The sequence below is a fragment of the Camelus dromedarius genome, chromosome 15 (genome assembly GCF_036321535.1).
Source record: "Camelus dromedarius isolate mCamDro1 chromosome 15, mCamDro1.pat, whole genome shotgun sequence".
Taxonomy (NCBI): Eukaryota; Metazoa; Chordata; class Mammalia; order Artiodactyla; family Camelidae; genus Camelus; species Camelus dromedarius.
The window spans coordinates 31,405,213-31,427,394 of record NC_087450.1 but is presented as its reverse complement, the minus strand read 5'-3'; the positions used below and the strand labels follow the sequence as shown (position 1 = coordinate 31,427,394).

General features: G+C 45.0%; 1 protein-coding gene across 4 annotated transcripts in view; it reads left to right on the top strand.

The window, feature by feature from the left end:
- Nucleotides 1–552: 552 nt before the first annotated feature.
- Nucleotides 553–22,182, top strand: part of PRKCE (protein kinase C epsilon) — a 472,047-nt gene continuing 450,417 nt past the window's right edge. Inside the window, exons 1-2 of one of the 4 annotated variants that reach the window (XM_031466941.2) lie at nucleotides 1,162–1,179; nucleotides 1,374–1,918. In XM_031466941.2, the coding sequence (XP_031322801.1) occupies nucleotides 1,571–1,918 (348 nt within the window). In that variant the 5' untranslated portion in view covers nucleotides 1,162–1,179; nucleotides 1,374–1,570. Of the gene's footprint in view, nucleotides 1,919–22,182 lie in introns of all 4 variants that reach the window. The other 3 variants (XM_064494525.1, XM_031466942.2, XM_010997167.3) reach the window with 3 other exon arrangements.

The following is a 22,182-nucleotide window of genomic DNA, read 5'->3' as shown; positions in this document are numbered from 1 at the left end:
TTTAAAGCTCACACCGAGCCTTGCACACCCCTCCCTTTCCCCCTTCCCCCATCACCACGGAGCAAAGCGTCTCCGGACAGAATGACAGACAGACTGGCCAATACTCCGCAGGCTGCCCTGGCCTGCCGCGGTCCGAGTAGGGGTGGGCCCAGGGGAGGGTCCTGAGTCCCCTCCGGCTGCACGACCCCAGCCACTCCCCGACCCCTGGCTCGAAAAGGCAATGTTGGCCGCAGAGCCCAGAGAGATGCGCGGCCCTTTGGACTCCCCACGGAGACCACAGACCAGGTATCAGCCGGCGGGCTTGCATCCCCGCCCCCAAGGCCGCCACTCCCCGGGGTCCTGCGTGGGGTCCCCGCCCCCGCTCCCCCGCCCGGCGCCTCGACCGGGGCAGGCTGGCCAGCTCTCGATCGTCCTCTCCTCGGTTCACTTTTCCCGTATTGCTCCCCCAACTGGCAAAACTTTCTATTTCCCCAAACACAGGAGCGCGCGCACGCGCGCGCGCGTATACACACACACACACACACACACACACACACACACATACACATACACACACACTGACGTCTTTTGCGCATTTCCTGCATTAGAGGGAGGGAGACTCGCTCGCACACCGACGGAGGGAGAAGACACCGAAGGGGAGAGCGGGCGGGCTGGCGGGCAGAGAGCGAGCCTCAGCCGAGAGCCCGGACGCGGGGAGCGCCGCAGGCGGGCGCCGTCGCCCGGGAGGTGGGGCCGCGCCGAGTCGCAGTCCCGGCCCCTCCGCCGCGCTGCGCACTGCTCAGTGCCGGCCTGCGCCCCGAGCCGGAGCGGCGGCCACCCCGACTCCCGAGCCCGCGCGGGTGTGAGATTCCGGGCTCCTGGCGCCTCCCGGTCGCCAACTGCCGCGCGGCGCGGCTTCGCCCAAGAGGAGCGACCAGGCTGGCCGTGTGGCTTGAGGATTTTTAAAAATTTGGCTCCGAGGAGGACCATTTCCTCTCGACATGCATCCCTCCGGATAGACTGCACATCCCTCGGTCCATCCCCCGCCCCGCGCGGTCAGAGGCAGGCGCTGGGTGTGCGAAGAGGATCCGGGTTGAAATCTGCGCCCTGGGTTCTCGTCCCCGCCCCGTCCCACCGCCCCCTCCCCCTCCCCCTCCCCCTCCCGGAGTCGAAATTTCCCGGGGATTATGTTTCCGAAAGGTAGGTAAGCGCCGGGCGCGGCGCCCCCTTCCCCGCAGCCGGGACCGGGAGAGCTAGCGAGACAGCCCCCGCGACTTGCAGCGGAGCCGACAGCTCGTCTCCTCTTCTGGATGTGCCGCTGGTGGTAGGGGGGGAGAGACTTGCTCCAAACACGGACGTCCCCCAGCTCTCCCCCCCTCCCTGTTTTCCGTTAGGAACCCGGCGAGGAAATACATGCACTGGCTGAGAATCGCCCGCGCCAGGGCGCAGCGCTACAAGGTGTAGGGAGAGTGTGGGGTGGGGCTAGAGGGGACCCACGAGTCCCCGTGGCTCGGAGCGCCGCGGCGTCGGATCTTCGTTCCTGCCCTCGGGGCGGACGGAGTGACCCCGGCCCCCACTCCCCTCCCCGACCATGGTAGTGTTCAATGGCCTTCTTAAGATCAAAATCTGCGAGGCCGTGAGCTTGAAGCCCACAGCCTGGTCGCTGCGCCATGCGGTGGGACCCCGGCCGCAGACTTTCCTTCTCGACCCCTACATCGCCCTCAATGTGGACGACTCGCGCATCGGCCAAACAGCCACCAAGCAGAAGACCAACAGCCCGGCCTGGCACGACGAGTTCGTCACCGATGTGTGCAACGGGCGCAAGATCGAGCTGGCCGTCTTCCACGATGCCCCCATCGGCTACGACGACTTCGTGGCCAACTGCACCATCCAGTTTGAGGAGCTGCTGCAGAACGGGAGCCGCCACTTTGAGGATTGGGTGAGTCGAGCGCCTCCTGGTCCAGGAGCCTGGCAGTGGGGTCTCAGGGGAAGACTCGCGGCCTTGGCTTTGGTCGTGGAGCGCAGGGACTTACTGCCCTCTGGGAGGTGTGTGTGTATGCCTCAGTTCCCTTGGGGAAGCACTCTCCACTTAGTAGTTGTGGAGAAGTAGGCATTGGGGCAAGGAAGATGAGACTTGAAAAGACAGTACGGCCCTCTGCCCCCTCCAGACAGGGGGTGCTACGAGGAGCTCGCTAGCTGGGCGCCCGGAGCCGCGGGTGCTGAAGGTTGGCGGAGAACCCGGCGCCTCCCCCAGGCGCATGGTGGGCCGGCCGTGTGTGATTGTGTGTGGGTGGGCGCCTCCGTCCTTGGAGAGGCACGTGGAACCCTAGGCTGAAGGCTTCTTTCACGTCCTGGCTTTGTCCTGCGTAGCCGAGTGAGGAGCTGTTTTATTTTTTACCTCCGGGAGGAAGCTAGCTCCATTTCTGTTCTGTTGCGAGGTGGTTAGCTCATCTTCTGACATACAGGGAGAAAAATGCCTTCTTCTCTAGCCCCCTCCGGGGTCCCAGAGACATCAGCCGAGCTTATTGCGCCCGACGCATTGCCCATCCATCCAGAGCGAGTGTTGTATTATAAAAATGGTTCTGCTTTTGTAAGTAGTTGAAAGTCAGTGCTTTGAATCCTACTTAAAGTTATATTGTTTCCCTGTTTTGACTTTCAAGACACTGTTTGATGCGATACTATTTCTAAGTCTGAAGCTGAGTTAATTGATTGCATTGTCAAAATATTATGGACTTGGAAATAGGCCCTGTCCACATGCAATAAGCCAAATGCATTCAACCTTGGCACTCAGAAAAGCAACCTTGTTTTTAGCTCTTTTTTGGAGGGAAGCTGTTAAATTAAGAAATGGATTTCTTTATTTTCAGATTTCTTACTTGTTTGCGCCCAGAGCAGGTGTGGTTTGGGGTGGATTTTTTTTCAGGGGTTTTTGGTCTATACAAAAAGATATCTGACTCTCATGGAGAGATGTTCAGTTATTAAAAATGAATAACTTTGTCCTAGGGTCAAAGGCTGCACACGAGTGATCTTGGCATATCACTCTGTGTGTGTGTGTGTGTGTGTGTACATATTTAAGAAGACAGAATTTTAGGGGAAAATAGGAAAAAGCCTCTTTCCTTTATGCTCACGGCTGTGATGCAGTCTGCCCGAAACCATGGTTACAGGGCTTACAGGGAAGCTCCAAAAAACCACAGCAACTACAACCCTAGGAGATTTGTGGCTTACACTTTGGGAAGCAGGCAGACCTTTATGGAATCCCAAAGAACACAGGGCCATTCCATTCCCTACCAGTTCACCAATGGCCTTTGCCGCTGCCTCCCTCCCACCACGAGAATTCCCATTTATTCCCCTATTTCCCCTCCACACGTGGCCTTTAGCCCTTTCACTCATGAAAGCAGTGCGTGTCTGAGGGGGAGCTGAAGGGATAACTAATTTCAGAGCCAGATCTTAACACTAAAAACCTGTGATTTTGAAGTTGTTTTAGAAAAGGAAGGGGAAGAAAAAAACCATGCCTACGGCAGTGAGAAAGTGGGGCCTTTTGTCATGTATGTTGCAGATGAGGGAGTTGGACAGTCAGGTGGAGAGAGGGTAGGATGAACAACAGGTCTACTTTTATCCACAAAACAGGTGCTGGTTGGAGGGAAGGGTATCTGAGTGTCTCTGGTGATACTTTGCCAGGGCCCACCCAAATCTTGGGCACAAGGGGCCCCAGCCCCACTACTGAGCACTTCCAGTGAAGTGTGCAGTGGGCACTAGTCTTGTTTGACTATCATTCTCACGTTCTCAAATTCACATTGGACTTGGCCCTAGATCAGATCATCTAGTGCACAGGCAAATTTCACAGATAAGGATGTTGAATCCCAAAGAAGCTAAGTGGGTACCTGAGGTCACATGAGAAGCAAATGGGGGAGGGTTGGAAGTAGGGACCACACCTTCTATTGCCCACGACTTGCCCAGTGGAGAACTGGGCCCTTTGGCCTCCCCATCTAATTCTCCCTGCAGATTCATATGCTGTGTCCCTGATGTTTTTATTGTACATGAGAATTTAAAGTGCTTTCAAAATCAGTGTCTTTTGCCTTATAGCAAGTGTGAATTAGTCATGACAGGTACTGGACAGATTCAGAAACCTGAGACACAAAAAGGCCAAAGCCACAGGATGAATCAAGTAGTGGAGCTGATTCTGTTTGCCCATCTAGCATTGTTTTCACTACAGGATGCTGTGACCACTCTGGTTCCTCCAGAGTGAGGACACAGCGGCAGAGGTGATTGGCCCTTGTAAAGAGATAAGTTGCACCCGGGATGGCTAAGGTCACCTTTCTCACCCTCGTTGGCCAGGGGACACCCACAGAATCACACCTTTGGATAGAATTTCCTGGGCTCTGGCTTCTATGCTCTTCACCTGGCAGTGATGAAGAGATGTGGCTGAAAAATCTGGCCTGGAGTACAGAGATATAAAGGGCATGCAACAGCCACTTCTCTCATTGCTGTGGAACATTTCATTCAGTTGCATGATGAATTCACACTCACTCACCGAGCTCCTGTTTTGTGGTGAGATCCACCAGGACCATTTAGCACTCTGTGTGATCCAGAAGTAAAGAGACTAAGGGTTATTCTCAGGAGGCTTCGTTTCACTAGGGAAATGACACTGAATCGATACATCTAGACACTGCAGTAGCAAGTAGGTTATAAATGAGTGGTACCTTAAGTATGTTAAAGGAGTTCAAGACGGGAGTGCACTGGGATGGCTGGAAGAATCTGGGGGTTCCTGGAAGGAGGAATGAACTGGGTGTGAAATGACGGGTGATATTTAAAGAGAGATTTACAAGAGGAAACAGTGTTCCGTGGGCACAGACCTGCTGGGGAAAAGGCAGAGAATGCCTGTGATCAAGGACACATGGCTGAAATTGAGGGTGCCTGTTCAGAAAGAAGCAGGCAGAGGGAGTTTCCCCAAATTTAAGACTTTTATCTGAGTACTGCCTGTGCTATTATGTACTTACGTAAAATTTTGAAACTCTGATTCTTTTATTTCCCTCTTAAACGCCAGTATGCATGAAATCACAGGTTTGGATACTGTAGTTACAGTTTTTCTTCATTTACACTAAGATAAACACTTGGCCTCTAAAATAAAAAGTTCATCTCAGGTGTCTCTTAAAATCAGTAGTGATATGAGGGCTACAGTTCAGAAACCCTGGAGAGTGAGAAAGTTTAGAAAACTGAGGTGGATTCTAGAATGTTTAAAAGCCAGGCTGAGATCATTATTCTCCAGACAATAAGAGACATATCAGTTGTGATGACAAAAGGGGTTGCTTTAGAGAAAGCTCATTACAGAGAGACGAGAAGATTTCACTCGGACTTGAAGCAGAATCTCATTAAACCCTATTGCTGTAGCTCGTTTCCCGAGAACTAAATACTAACGCTACTCAGACTCTGGTGTCCCTAAGAATCACTGGGTGGGGGTGGGCGTGTTCAAAGTGTAGCTTCTCCTGCCCCATCTTCAGAGCTTTTCATTCTGTGGTTTAGGATGAGGGTTGGAATATTCAGTTTTAACAAGCTGTCCTCGAGATTCTGGCTAGAGCATACCTGGAGAAACATGGAGCTAGAAGAGAAATTGTGGGCAGGCAAGGGCTTCAGATAATTCATATGCCAAGATTCTGTACATGAGAAATGTCCTGAGATTTTAGAGGAGACTATCATTTCTAAAGCAAGATTTATAAGCGTGATTGTGTAAACTAGAAGGATCGGGATTCATGTGAGAACCGGAGGCTGAATGGCTGCTGGTTGGAGCCATACTTGAAAATTTAGGGCTGATGGGGGTGGGGAAGGGGGCAGGGAGGGTGGCTGCAGCACACAGGCTACAGCTGGATGGTCCTGTCAGTGTGGAGTTTGCTCTGTTGTCACCCGCAGTCTATATCCTGAGCTCAGTTTTCCCCCATTCTACCCTCCCAGCCTCTGAAGATGTCTTTGGTTTGTGTCACTCCCTCCTGTAGAAGAGGTGCTTGTAGTACAGTGGTAATGACCCAGAGTTGCTTTCTGAGAGCTGGGGTGGCCGAGCACCTAAGGGGGGAGCTCTGCAGTCCGGCTGCTGGGGTTAGAATCTCATCTCTACCACCAACCCCTTTGGAGACCTTTAGGGAACCGTCAAACCTGTGTTTCTGTTTGTTCCTCTGTAAAAAGTGGGAGGTAGTACAAGTACCCACCTGTAATGAAATGGGGTTGCCGTGGGGATGGAAGGAACGGATACATGCAAAGTGCATAAAGCAATGTGCCTGGCTGTCAGTAAGGGCTCAGTGAATGTTTAACGATTGTAGCTTTCGTTATTATGTCCCCTAAACCGACCGTGGGGCTGTCTCCAGAGGGAGTTCTTTACTGAGTTGATTATTATACAGGACCTAAAGAAGCCAGTTTTTCATAGCCTCCAAAATGTTTTTCATCCGAGGAGTCTCATTTGTCAAGGAATGGAATGCTAGTGTTTCTGTTTCATATTTCCAAAATAACCCATTGACAGAGCTTCTCAAAATTATCCCACCCTACTGACCCTGGCAGATATGACCTCACCCCTCTTGGAGAGGTTAGCTCTAGGGCCTTGGCCCCAAAGACTTTGGGGAGATTCTTCCAATGCAAAAGGCAAGGAGAGGCGCCTAGTGGTTCAGATGCTGATGCCCTGGGCAGAGTGTGAGCACCCGCAGTGGTGAAACTGCCCCAGTGAGTTTTCTACTGCTGGTGGCCCATCTCTATCTTCAGGACTCTTTTTTTTTTTTTTAATTCTTTATTTCTTGAAGTATAGTCAGTTTATAATGTGTCAATTTCTGGTGTACAGCATAATATTTCAGTCATATATATATTTGTTTTCATATTCTTTTTCATTGTAGGTTACTACAAGGTGTTGAACATAGTTCCCTGTGCTAAACAGAAGAAATCTGTTTATCTATTTTATATATAGTAGTTAATATCTATCTTCAGGACATTTGTAAGGCAGTCTGTCTCAGAGGATCTCCTGAAAACCTCTGTTATCATTTAAGCAGAGCGAGGTGGGGATGGTCTGGAAAGGGAGTGGGAGTCCTGGGAATGGTCTACACCTGCTTTGTGTGCACCTGCGTCTTGAATTCATCCCCTAGCAGCTGACGTTCCAGATTCTCCCTGCTTTGCTCCCTCCTGACTCCTATAATACTTACTATCTAATTAATTATTGCTCCCTTGGTAATAATAACTTATTTAACAACTACCCAAAGAAAGGGTTAGTTCTTGCCCCAGTGCTATCAGAGAGCAGCTTGACTTTGGGTCCCTGAAGTTAAAGGGCCTCGGGCCTCGAGGACTGTCAGGCCTTGTCTGTCTGTCCTGTTTCTCCTTCTCTGTGTCTTTAGTGACTGTTTGAGGCCCTCAGCTCACTAGCTCCTCAGTGGGCCCCTCGCCCAGAATCTCTGAGCGCTAAATACAGAGATGCCCTCAACTGCTCACTGGTTGTGTGTCTTTGGGCTTGTGACTTAGGCTTTTCACGTCTGTTTCTTTGTAAAATGGAATATAATAGTTTTCACTTTTAGGGTTGTTGTGAGAAATAAGGGAATCTCTGTAAAGTTCTTAGTAAGAGGCCTGGCTCCAGGACGATCTAACCATTTTATTAATAATTGAAGAGTTACGTGTGTGTGTATTTGTAGTTTTAGAATCTTTAATCAGAACATATGGTCCAGTGAAAGATAATTTTCTCTTTGATTTGTGAATGTATTTATGTAAGTCTCACATCATCTAAAAATAATTTAGTTACACTGAACAATTGCCTTTTTGAAAATATGAGAATTATGTGAAATGAGATTGTTTTGGAAAGTCTGGAACTGTGGCCACTAGAGTCAAAGGTTAATTATTTATTGAAGCATATGAGTAATTGGAAATAGGGATATTTGGGAGCTGCTGTTTTGGTTTTGCTGTACCAATTTCATCCAGTTTCATGGATTTAAATACATTCTCAATGCTGTTGACTCTGAATTCCTAATTCTAGCCCCTGCCTGTCCTTGAGATTCAGGACTGCCTTCTCATCATCACCATTTGATTGTGGAAAGGGCATCTCAAATTCAGTCATGTCCAGAAGTGTATATCTGATATCCCCCCTTTCCAGTTTAAGCCTCTCATGGTTTTCCCCATCTCAAGAAATGTCAATTCCATCCTTCCAACTGCCCAGACCATTGTGGATGTGCCTCATTCTCACACATCCCATATCCAGTCCCTCAGCAACATCTGTTGCCTCTGCCTTCAAAATATGTCCCAAATCTGATCATCTTTCCATTATTTCAACAGCTTCCTAACTGGTACCCTGCTGCCCCAACTTCATCAGATCCTGTCACTCTGCTCGCAAATCTATCAGGGTGAAAACTCAAGTCCTTTTCACTGTCTATAAGGCCAACATGGTCGGCCTCCTGTTATGACCTCTCTGACCCCACTGCTTACCATCCTCACCTGTTCAGTTCTCTCCTGGTCATACTGACCCACTTGACACCCTTAAACTTATTCACCGTGTTCCTGCCTCAGTCTTTGCACCTGCTGTTCCATCCTTCTAGAATGTTCCTTCCTCAGATACCCTCCTGGATCAAGCCTTTGGCCAAATGTTACATTCTCAGTAAGGCCTTTTCTGGCAACCTGGTGTAAAATTTTACCCTTCTCCTTGACACTTTATATGTTCCTTTCCTGCTTTATTTTTGCTTTTTAGCTCTTATCTCTTCCTTATGTATTATATATTTTCCTCATTTATCTTTATTGCCCATCTCTAGCGCCAGAATAGAGGTTCTATAAAAGTGGAGGTTTTTGTTCACTGCTCTGTTCTTGGTACTCAAAACAATTCCTGACACACTGTTGAACGAGAGAATGAATTAAATCCAACAAGGGTGTACCTGCCTATGGTCTAGCACTATGGTAGATATTGGGGGCTTGGTTAAATAAAAATGGTGTCTGGAATCATTTCTGCCTCTGAGGAGTAGGAAATCTACTTGGGAAGACCCGTAGGGTAAGCAGTTGAGTGAATTCATTAAACAGTCTTTCTATACAGTTGAAAAAAGTGAGGAGAAGGCAGAAGAAAAGGGTATTTTATTGTATAAAAATCTGTGGGATCCTTGAAGATGTTCTTATGAGAGAACGTGGCAGTTTGCACCAACCTGAAGCATCTCCATCAAATCTGAGGTGTCTTTATTTTTTACTGTTTTATGTTTTCCAGCCTACTGAGGGATAACTGACAAGTAAAAATTGTATACATTTAAGATGTACATTGTGTTGGTTTAGTATACATATACATTATAAGAAGTCAAGCCATGTTTTTTTGCATTCTTTTTTATTTTCAGTTTACAATGCTGTGTCAATTCCTGGTGTAAAGCATAATGCTTCAGTCATACATATACATATATTCGTTTTCATCTTCTTTTTCACTATAGGTTACTACAAGATATTGAATATAGTTCCATGTGCTATACAGTAGAAACTTGTTTATCTGTTTTTATTTTTATTTGTTTCTCAGGGGGAGGTAATTAAGTTTATTCATTTAATTATATTTTTAATGGAGATGCTGGGGATTGAACCCAGGGCCTCGTGCATGCTAAGCACACGTTCTACCACTGAGCTATACCCTCCCCCCTATCTGTTTTATATATAGTAGTATCTGCAAATTTCAAACTCCCAATTAGACCATTTTTTTAAGAATGAAACTGTCACACAAAATAAAGGTTCCAAATGCTGTATAACCATTACAGAACAGGATGATGGTCTGAGGTTTCTAAAAGTAGGAATTGTATACCCTCTGGGTGTTTGGAGCCGGCGCAGGGTTCCATGATACCGAGAAGAGGAAAAAGCCCACTTGTCCAACCTTTGCCGAGTTTAAAATCAAGTTTAAATGCTCATAACGGCTTTAGATACAAAACCCTTTGTAATTGGCAGCAACAAGAAGTGAAATTTTAAATTCCAGCGCCTGAACTCACAGAGCTCATTGAAGCACACGCAGACAAAGCTTCCAGGGGTTTCACTTAGACTCAAAGAACTCGGGAGCAGGCCTGCAGTATTTTACATAAATAAAAGCTACACTTGGCAAAACACTATATTTCTCTCCAAGTTCCTCCGGGTATGTATGGGCTTGTTAAGCAATTACAATCTATTATAATGCTAATCAGTAGGCTGCACCTGTTTGAAATCCAGTTTTCTGGCAGAAGCCATGTGAAGTGGGCAAAAGTCTGCACTGCACTGGGAGCACTGAGAGGACAGGAACAGACTGTTGTCATCGTACCTTACCGACCTCTAAATGAATGGAGACTTCGCAGGGAATACGACTGAGCTCTGTAGTATCTGTTGCCTGGGAGGAAGGAGTGCAAGCCTGTCGCCAGATCTCAGTGCAGGAATAAGGACCTTCCCGTCCTCAACCCTGTCCCCCTCCCCCAACCCCTGTCCCCTCTACCTCACCTTGAAGTCTCAGAGTGGTGGTTTTTAAGCTTGTGCAAAGTCACTTTCACTTACCTGCAAGGAGTAAATTCACTGAGCTACTAACCCAGGTTCAAGATGTAATCAGGTTCAAGAATGGTTTAGAAGAATCACGGTAGGCGCATCTGTGATTAATGATTGAGGGTTAAAAATAGACGTTGATTTTGCTTATGTCCTTCTTGAATAGATTTGTTTGTTTTTTCAAACTATAGCATCTCTTGATGCCAGTTGTCTTTCCACAGCCAGATGTAGGCATCTTGCGAGCAGACATGTCTTCTACCCAACAGAGGCTTGTCGACCAGAGCATGAGCCACACAGAAAGTGCACGTAACCTCGTCCGTTGGTTGTAAAAGGCTGCCTGTTTGGGGTTTGTCTTGTAGAAGCTCAAATAGGCAGCACTCTTTAACCAGAGTGACCTAGATTCTGCTCTTCTTCAAATTTCATCATCTAGTGCAGTGCTGAAAAGAAAGATGGTAGAACCCACAAGAGATTCTACCCAGTGGACAAAGAGGAGTCTTCATTCATTGTTCCAGCCATCCTTTCAGCCACTTAGCGAATATTTTTTGAATATCTGCTATGCCAGGCACCATGCTAGGAACCTGGTCCCTGCTCTCATGAGCATATAGTCCAGTAGGAGACACAGTATTAATCAAGGAGTAATATAAATATACTGGTATGTAAAATTACAACTAAGCATGAGAGCTCATCAGAAGGCTTTCAGAGCCTGGGGACATCTGGACCTCGCCTCTCCAGAGCTGGATTGGCTAATACCTTTTTCTTTCCTTGAGAAATTTATTGAATGGTGAGTGAGGTGACTTTCATTACATGGTGGCATTGGACCTTAGATTCCACATTTGTGAAAGCAGGAGTTAGCATGGTCTAGATACTCCGTAAGGCCTCTGTGAACAGTGGTCCTGACTTGGCTTTCTGCATTTTCGGCCTTGACTGTGCCTGATGGCATTGTATCTTTATTGTTCTCCATGAAGCTCAGTCTTATCTCCCCTGAAAAATTGCCCATTTCTGCCTTTCCCCCTCCTCATCCTTCTTTATTGTTGTGATCAAACTCACAAAGCTATTTCTGAAAGCTCACTTCTTTACCTAGTGTTCAAGGCCCACAAAAATACGTGTATTTTAAAAATGGAGCCCTCTATCTGTACCACTGAGCCATTCAGAGGATATTCTAAAAAACAAACACACAAGCAAGCGGAATTTCTAGATTGCAGGGTCTATGAATCCATTTCTCCTACCTTCTAGACTGATGATTATCTAAACCATTTGGGGCAGCTGACAGACTCATCAATCAGCCAGCAAGGACGGAGCAGGTGATCGACTAGTATTTGCCAGAATATCTTTCAAAGCATAGGAGTCTTTTGTAATATTTTCAGGTGTCTGCAATCAAAGAGGTTGGGAAATGTTACAGAGTCAAATGTACATTAGCATATTAAGGATTACAAGATAACCTATATAGCAAAGGGACTTTCATGCCTCTGTATGTAACCACCTATTTCTAAAACTTATTTCATCATAGAATATTCTTATTTGTAAAAAAAAAAAAAAAGAATGATTGGCACCATAGAACTAGTGTTTTGTGGACATATTTTGAAAAACGTAATCAGAAAAAATGAGTGGACCTTTCTCCAATGGGCCATTTGGAGATTCAGGGTTAACACCCTTTTATGAAACAGTGAAGTCAAAGAACTGTGGGAATTCACGGGAGAGGGGGATTAATGTGGGTTCTAGTAGTTGGCAGAGGCTTCTTGGGTGTGATTTGGAGCCAGTCCTTGTAGAAAATAGAATCTGAGTAGACAGGGGAGGGAGCCCCTGTGAGTTGGAAGAAGAGCATAAAGAATGTTGAACAGGCAGTTTTTAGAATTTTGGGTTATGAGGGTAGTTAGGAAACTAGTGAGATTTAAGTAGGAGTACAATCCAAAAATAATTGCTTTATTAAGAAAAAATCACACACAAAAAACAAAACAGTAAGATATCTGAAGAAAAGAAACAGTGGATAGAATAGGTTATTCATTCATTAATCTATCCATCCATCTAGCCAGCCAGCCAACTAGCCAGCCAGCCAGCCATTCAGCAAATATATATTGAATACTTTCTATGTTCTAGGAATTTTGCTCAGAGCAAAATGTTGAACAAAATCACTCATGATATATTGAACTCTTTGTTATCAAGGAAATCTATCCTGAGGGCTAACCTCAATCTTGCATGCTGTATTTCCAGTTAATTTTCTTTTGTTTATTTCTTGATAGGCCTGACAAAGATGGAAAATAGCTTTGTAGCATCTTTCATGTAATTGAGTGGTGGCTTGTTTAAATTCATGAATATAAAAAAAAAATAGTGTGGGCTTTGGAGTCAGTCCCTCCTAGGTTGAATTCTAGTTTGATTAGTTTTGGCTGCACAATATTGGGCAAATTATTTAACCTATCTGTACCAGTCTCCTTATCTATAGAAGACAATAATAGCTGTCTTGTGGAGTTACTTTAATATTAGAGGAGACACTTAAAAGTGTCCAGCTTCTAGCAGATTTTAAAAAAATAGTAATTAATTATTATTTGTAAATACCTGCAATTAATATTTATTATTAGGTACAGGTAAAACTGTGCTTCTGTCTGAGGATTATGTTCAGTAATTCCCAATGAAGAGTCTCAAGCAAAACCTTTTAGAGTCTCTACTCCCCTCCCTCTCTGAAATGAGCCAGCAACATTTGCTGCATTCCAAGTGTGCAGAACTGGACTCCCACTCTTAGCCCTTCTTAAGTGACCCCTTGTGGTGGGAGGTGCAGGGAACGTAGATGACCCACCCTTGGGCTTTCTTTGCGGTCCTATTGAAGGGACCTTCCCGACACTTTGTTCCCTCTTGCCTTTTTAAAAAGCAGAGACCGTGTTGGGTTTTGACCTGAACATCACACCTGCATTAGCTTGTGGGCCCAATGTGGTAACTGAGGTTAAGGGTTTTTTAACAGCCCATTTTGCTGTGGTCCAGGTGTACAGGCCATTTCTCTGGGCCAAAGTGCATCTGACTTTATTTCACCACCATGTGTCTTCTGTAAGCCCACCCTCCCATGCAGTGCACACTGACTGCTCTATTGGCCCAGCCCAAATGTAGGCAGCACCCAAAGCCACTCCATTTAGAGAGTAGGACCTTGCTTTTGCCCTAGACATTGGAATTGCTAGAGTACCAAGAGTTGAAGAATAGTCAGTCTTTTGAGAGGATTACTGTATGCTCGTAAGGACGATACATTTACTTGTTAGTTTTCTGTTAAGACCCTTGGTCTTTAAGCTCAGATTTCATTTTAGATAATTTACATTGAAATAACAAAAATAAATGTGGCAAATAGCTCATCTGCCCTTCTTTATTGGATCATTTCTCAGAAACTGCCTTTTCTTCTCTTCAGTCAAATAAGTCATCTTCTTCCTTCAAATCCTTCAGAATTCGCCCAGGAGCAAGAGGTCTTTTTTTTTTTTTTTTTAATAACTTTGTGAGTTTATGAAAATTCACTTACCATCCTGCAACTTTTGCTTCCTAGGTCATGAAAAGCATTAGTACTAGTCATCCTTTTAAGGTTGTAGGGTTGATGGGAGGAGTAAATGAGATAAGTGTGGGTGAAAGGGCTTGGGCATTTAACCATGTCCTATGATGAGCAGCTGCGTGCTTTTGCAAAGTCACCCTATCTTGAAGTAGGTAAAAAAAGTTTGTCTTTGGCACCCAAGCCCCTTTGTCTGTATCCTTTGCTCCTCCTCCTTGACACCATCCTATTTCTTTCATAGCCCTGAGCCCAGAGTTGCCAGATAAATGTGCAGTTAAACTCGAATTTCAGATAAACAACAAAAACTTTTTTTTTTTACTATAGATATGTCCTAAGTATAGCATGGGACCTACTTATACTAATAAAGTGTTCATTAGTGTTTATCTAAAGTTTGAACTTAACTGAGAGTCCTGTCTTCTTATTTGTTAAACCTGGCAACCTGGGCCTCTGTGTCCCCCAAGCCCAATAATGAAACATGCCCAGACATCTCTTTGTCCCCCTAGGGCAGAGGAAGGGAATTTACAGTCACTTTAAAATGGAAGGCTTAGCCTCCTGTTAAAATAATTCCAGCATTAACCAAAAGTAGGGAACGTGTTTTTCAGTTGGGGTTTGCTTTCAAGAACCCCTAGAATCACGGAGATGGCCTCCTTCCTGCCTTCACGTTTGAAGCTGAGTCCTCCTCATTGGCCTGTTATGAGCAGCGGGAGTGTCTCCTTATTCCCATGGTGAATATCAGGGCTCTCTTCACAGAAAGGGCACAGTCCCTAACCATGACCACTGAGCAGGTTTAGAAATAGATAATAGTTTTCATTTTAGAAAAGAATATGTCATTTCTTCGTATTAAAGTATAGTTGATTTATAATGTTGTATTATTTTCTGGGGTACAGCATATATATATTCTTTTTCATCATAGATTATTACAAGCTATTGAAATAGTTTCCTGTGCTTTACAGTAGGACCCTGTTGTTTATCTAAGAATATCTCATTTAAGTTCCAGGTGCCTGAGTATTAATTCATGGTGACAGCAGTAGGCTTGATTTTCATATCGTTAGTAGTTTGGTTCTCTGGAATCCAGAGGATTTGTGAAAAAGTTGTGCGATGGCACTAAATACCCTTTCTAGGTGCTCAGAGCCAATGACAGTGTCCCTCCATCCCCAGGTGTTTATAGGATAGAGTCCAGCCCCGTCGTCCTGCCAGGCACTTCTGGACCCTGCGTGGCTTGCACCCATCCCTCCCCCGTTTTCTGCCAAGTGAACCCCACATCATCTGTGCTGAGAATCTGCTCCGTGAGGACTTGTTTCTGTCCTCCGTGCCCAGGGTTTCGTTGTGCTCCGGTCCCCACCATGTCCATGTTCCTGGGGTACTCTAGCCATCCAACCAAGTCTCTCCCTTTGGAGCCATCATCATTCCTAGAACTCTCAAGGCTATGGCTCTTTTGGCCTTGGGAATCCTGGTGGCATTTGTCATCTGTGCCCTCCTTTTACACATACTGATGTTGAGTGTGGATGATCCACACCATAGAAAATGTCCTGAGAGGAAAAACTAGTGCCATTTTGTGCTAACTCTTGGCATGTTGCCTTGAGCATAATAGATGCTTGATGAGTTAAAATAAATTTTAACATTAAATTACAATAAGTTTTACCGAAAAAAAATAGATGTTCTTTAGATATTTGTTTGGGGGTGTTCTCCTTCCTTCCATGACAGAACAGAATGCAATATTTGAAAAATTATACTCATACACATCTGTATGTGCTTTAAAAAAGAAAAAAAGCAAGAGGGGGTACTGATACTTGGGGAGGGTTTTTATCTTTTACTTCAGCATTTAAAAAATAATGAATTCTAGAGCAGTTTTGCAGAAAAGTTGAGCAGGCCATATAGACAGTCCCATATACCCTCTTATCCCCACACAGAATTTCCCCTATTACCATATATATATATATATATATATTTTTTTTACTTTAAAAGTAAGGGGGAAAAGTTGCAGCCCAGCCACTTTGTGTTGAAGCAGGTGGTGTCATGGTTAAATGCAGAGGCTTTGCATTAGAGGGAGGCGGGTTCTAATCCTGGTTGTACCACTAAACCAGCTGTGTGACCTTTTGACAAGCTGTGTAGCCTCTCTGAGCTTTCATTTCTTCATCTGTAAAACATCCATCTAATTGTGTTGTTTGGGATAAATAATACAATGCACGGAAAGTGCTTGTCACATGATAAGCACTTAACAATGTTAGCTATTATTACTATTATAATTCTCTGGTGAAAATAAATTGTAGAATATGTGGTGTGGGATTTATGATGTTGTCAGTGTCCATTTGATTTGATTCTGTGTGTTGGAGGGTCGCTCAGTCTTGGGGTGGCTTTTTATCTGAGGGGCATGCCTTCGATAGATGGTAGTTCTCATTGTAACGAGTGACCTAGGGAAGGGCCGTGGTTTGCCAAGCTTGTATTTACTGGCTGCTTTCAAGCATTTAAAGGCCAGCATACATTCACAAAGTGCTGCATTCACAGTAGCTTGTTTATTCTTTATCAACTCATGTGCTGTGTGACCTTGGGGAAGAAATGTAACCTCTCTGAACTTCAGTTTCCTCAGCTATCAAATGAGAATGGTCATGTTGGCTCTGCCTACCTCCTTGTGTTGAAAGACTCATTTTATATACCTCTGAAAAGTGAAACATGTCACACGCACACTCGTATTAAGCGGCAATGATGAACCACTTTGGAATTTGGGGAGAGGGATGGCGTTTTCATCTAAAGTTTACAGATGGGAAAATTGAGGCTAGAGATTGTCCCTTGGAGGGGACTAGAGGGGCTCCTATCTCCCTAAGTCCCTGATAACACCGAGCGGAGAGCAGCATTTGGGTTTCTGAGCCAAATAGTCTGCCTCACCCTCTCATTGTTGGGGCTGAAGATTTAAAATTGATCTGTGGGCTTTATTTCCAGGAAACTGGAGTCTTAGAAGCCCACCCCCACGAGTAAGAGAACACATCTCTTTCTTTGCTTCCTTATCCCTTCTTGGCTCTTAAAATTTTTGTCTTTATCACTGCTTATCATATGACTGCGCACAGACGACCGTAAAGCCAGCTATTTTAAGGGGAAAGAGGGAGGAAGACAGATAAGACAGTGATTCAGAAACGAGCAGGAAAATGGAGGCACGTGGTTGTCCCCTTGTGGGTGGCATGTGCAGCAGTTTTTTAGACTGAGAAAGCCTCCCAAGGGCCCGGAAAGTGAATTAGGCCTATCGTGAAAGAGTTTTAAAGCCCTTCCTTATGCTAGGACAGATTCAGAGCCCAGATGGAGCCTATGGTTCACAAGTGCCCCCCTGCCCTGCTCTGTGCCTGGGGCACCAAAGGAGGGGCACCTGCCCCCAGGAACAGGAAAGAGAGAAAGGTCCACTTGAGAAACCTGATCACATCAGTTTCAGAGTGAGAGGAAACTGGGTCTTGTCCTAACCTATTTATTGGTGGATGTGTGAATTAGTGAAGCCTTTTTTTTTGAAGAGCAACCTGGCAGGTAGTATCTGTAAAAACCACAGTGTATGTAATCAAGATCTAATCCAGATGATGTGTATAATCAGCTCCATGATAGTTAGCAATCATATGTCTACATTACACTAATACTATTTAAGATAACTTGTCTCTGATGGCTGAAGAGGTGGCCCTGTGGGTCCCAGACCTCGAAAAGGCTTCTCTGGTGGGGTTTGGATTTTAGGTAGGCGAGCGTCTTTTGACCCTTTCCAAATGTAAATTGATTGAGAACTTTCAGAATTTTTATCTACTTTTTGTAGGAGGATCTGTTTTTCTTTTTGAGGGGGAAGGATGAGAGAAAAGAGGATAAGGGCACGTCTTCTCAAGTTTTTCAAATTCTGGGTCAAGACCCATCCGTTGAGGTCATGAGATCAATTAGCTGGATCTCCGATAGCAATTTTATATCTGGAAACAGAATAGAACAATACCAAAATGATCAGGATGCATCGCATGCACTAAGGGTCAATATTATTTTAGAAGACTTCTGCTTCCGTTTTATGTATTATTTATATGATGATCTTAATTCTTACTGTGGTCCCAGTAAAAATTTAAAAATTTGAGAAACATTGGCCTGGAACACAATTTCTGATCCAACAGACTTGAGAAGGGAGTAAGACAGAGATAAGGAAGGAAAGACTAGGGTTCCCTGCACTCAAGAAGCTACCAATTTTCTCACCCAAACAATTCTATAAAGGTAGATGTGTTAAGCTTGCCCTGGGGAAAGATTGATAAAGGCTTTGTGGAGGAGGTGGCCTTTGAAGAATGGGTGGGGTAGACTGGTTCTGAAAAACCTGCCTGACAGATCCTCAGTCAATAAGTCCACAGCAACTTACGTGGGATGCAGAAGTGACCTGGTGAACTGAAATGCCTTATGTTCTCCGAGAACCCCCATCTCCTGACACCCCTTCAAATGGCATTCAATATCAGATAATGGTGCATCAGGGTTCCTAGGTTGAACCACCTGAAGTTCAAGGTCAGAGAGCTCAATTCGTGCCTGGTGATGCATGGTGGGTTTCTCCAGCACTGGCTACATACACTTCAGCCAACACCAGACAGTTTTGCACTTTTTGATCAGGAACGTGGGGTCTTCAAAAAATAATGTGTTTTGACCTCACCTCTCAGGAGACTGCCAAAGGTTAATACATTTATTCAAAAGTCTATACTTTTTCTCTTGATTCTTCCGCAAAACTTGTATGGTAGTAAAAACACATTCCTACTCTTAATTTGATATTTGAGGACAAGACCCAGGGAAGTTAAATGAGGAATTGGAGGCTGGGGCAGATGGATGAGCACCTAGTCTCTTGGGTTTTGGGACAGGGCTATTTATATGCACAGGTCTCTAATCTCCCAAACACTCTGAGGCCAAGGGGCTGAGGATGTGAGCAGAAGGTGTTAATATCAATACCATTATACATTTAATATCATTATATATTTGTACATTTAAGCTCTATTTCAAAGGTATTCAAATGCATCAGAATTCCTTCCTAACTTACCCTTTACCTCCTCTTGCTTTTCTCTCTTCTCTTTTTTTCTTAGGAATGGTCAGATCAGGGAAAGGTCCATGGAACATTCCCCCCCCCAACCGAAAGAGTGTAAAAACTGCTATTTAGTAACAGATACTCACTTAATCCTCATGCATAGATGGAAACTGAGTGCTCAGAACTTAAGTGGTTTGATGAAAGTAAAAACTCTAGTAGAGGCAGAAAATATGAGAAAACAGGTTTCCTGAATCCTATTCAGGTGCTTGTATAGCTGTGCCACATTGAATTCAACCATCATCACCCACCAGGCTTCCAGCATCCATTAACCATCCATCCAGTTTGTTGGTCATAAGTTAATGCCAATACCATGTGTCTTGAACTTTTAGTAAGGGAGACTGGTTTATTTATGTTTTCAGTTTGCTCTTTAGCTGTTGACTGAGGTTGGGGCAGATGATCAGACCACCCTTTGGGCTGACAAAAACTGAAACTTGTCTATTTGAGTGAGATAACCATTTGCCTGTCTCTCCAGGGTTGGTCTTTATGTGTCAAGGGAATGGTGAAAACCATGGTGAAGGGTGATTTAAAAAATGAGTTCCTGTTTTGTTCCCCCCAGTTACAGAATTGCCTAGCGTGTCAGGATGCATTTACTTTGTAATTCAGTCTCCCATACTGACAAGATCCTTCCTTTCAAGTTGGAGTAGGGTTTCCCAAAATGTGTTCTGCTGAATAAAAGAAGTTAATAGGTCATACACACTCAAAAGAGGAATGCCATAGTCAAGTAGATTTTGGAAACAGTGGATTAAATAAAATGAAGCATTTACTGCAGGACGTTTCAGAGCCTTTAATATGCTAATTTCCATTAGCTTCCAGGATGGCAGTTGAGTGAATAGTGTTCCCAAACTCATTTGTTCATGCAACACTGCTTTGGGGAGAGTCCTTATATCTCTTGAACTCATGTAGGAAGGACTGTCTGAGAATCTGGCCTCTACTATTTAAAGCAAATGCTACCTATCTGTGGCTGTAGACCAAAGGAGACGAATGCAGTGAGCAAGAAGGGATCATTACTAGTTTTGGTCATTCTTTTTATCATTAAGTCTAAATCTCTGTTTTTAAAAGTAGGATCCCAAGTGCTGTTTATAGGCATCTGACCCTACAGAAGGGAGAGTTGAGGCTGGACAATAGTTTTTATGTGAGAAAAGGAGTATGGATAGGGCTGTCATTAGCAGGGCTTTCTGAGTGACATTCTGCTGGTTCCGCCTTGTTCTGTCTTTAGCCAGTGACATTCATAAAGCAGTTGCCAAGCTGATATTATGGTTCCTGAGATCGTTCATATAGAACCACACGGGCTGAGGTCAGAAGCCCACGGTTCCTCCTCCTTCCTGAATCAGGTCAGTCTGAGTATTATTCAACTGCAATTCAACTCTTGCTCTTTCTCTTCAGAAATCATTTATTACCGGGTCATTGCACCCAATCAACTGTATTGTGAAGGCAGATTTTCATATTTCATTTCCTTGTGTTTATTAGAAACGATTGGGGAAAAGCTACATGCAGAGAGGTCTGAGTGTGATCGTGGAGGCTGACTTGCTGTAAAAAAACGTGATGGAGGCGAAGATTGGTTTCAGGTTTTCGTGTCCTTGAGGGCCCCTCCTCGCCTGGACCCAGTCAGGCTTCCTGGGCTCCTCTTAGCTGATAAACTCGTTTTCACTGGGGTGTCCACACATAATGAGTTTTCCAGCCTGGCATTTTTGGAGAGTGCTGAAGAGGAAGCAATCCTTCACCCAGAGGGCGACATCTCTAACTCTGGAATTTTCAGATGTCAGTGACAGGTGAAGAAGAGCTTTTTGGCCAAGAGGAATCTTTCAAACCAGATACTCACTTGTGACCTGGCTCTGGCTGAGACCATGTCAAGGGCTGGGGTCTTCATGTAAACCTTCAACAGTGAGTCAGGGACCCAACTTACCCTCGCTGAATGGACATATTTCTAGATTACCTCTCATTGAAACGCTTGTCTCCCCCTGTCTGTGAGGGATTTGTGCTTTTCCACTTTAAAGGGAAAACAGGCCATAAATTATGGAGGAATTTTATGGCACTGTCCAGAGCACAGGTTGGAAGCCAAGGAAAAAGAAACCTAGCTTCTTTATGGAAAGTCCAGTGGAAAAGAGACATTGCTTCCTGAAAAGAGGGAGGCACCGCCTAGGGGAGTGGAGCGCTAGGAGATTTGAACTTAGTCTGTAGAAACTCCTCTTCCGGTGCCCCTGAGGAGTTTGTAAGGATTCTGGCCTCATCCTGATGAACTTGAAGGCAGAGGAAAAGCAGGTGGTTGAACTGTTTGGGACATAGGTGACAGAAGTGATTATTTTTGGTACCAAGATTTTTGTGTTTGGATTATGCCCATTACAGATCCAGTCTCTTAATTTACAGTTGCCTCAGCAAGGCAGAGAATCCCCCGGGGTCCATCCATATACCTGATTCCAACTTGAGGCTCACTGAATGTTGGAGAAATTAAGGAAGGGATGGTGTGGAAGTTTCTGAGGCTGGCTGACCCAAGGAGAAAGTGGACAGATCCAGGGGAACCAGACTTCATCGTAAATGACAGACTGACAGAACAGTTGCGAACACTGTATGTTGCAAAACAAAATAGGAGCAGCATGAGAAAGCACTCTGTAGACATACGTGAAGCCGTCTCCTTTCCAGAAAATGTTTCCTCAAACCAGGGAAATCCAGCAAGTCCCCTGTTGTCTTCACCTAAGCCTTCAACCCTCCTCAGCTCCCCTTTTTTGACAGTGGATAAACATGATGCCGTTTTTAAGTCTTTGCTTTCATGCTTTTCTTCCATCTTCTACTCAGGAGCAGTGGGGGGATTGTGACCCCCTACGGGGGAAATACAGTCATCTCGCTCTCATTTGTTTCATCATCGGAGTGAATCTAAATGAATCATAACAGTTGCATTTAATAAATTCTCCTGGGTATTGGCTAATTTTAAACCAGTCTGACGAGTTTTTTGGTCCATGTGGTTTGGGGAAATTCAGTGGTGCATTTCCTCGTTCGGTCACCCCTTACTTCCCTCCAACCTTGTTCCTTTTCAGCATGCTGGTCTACTTGGCACGGTTATCTTTCATCATCTGAGGTTGGGAGGAGGGAAGGAGGGAGAGGGGCTGGGCTGAAGGTCATGCAAGAAGCATTCAGGCGTCTGCTTGTTAGGCACCACTCAGAGTTCCCAGGGGTC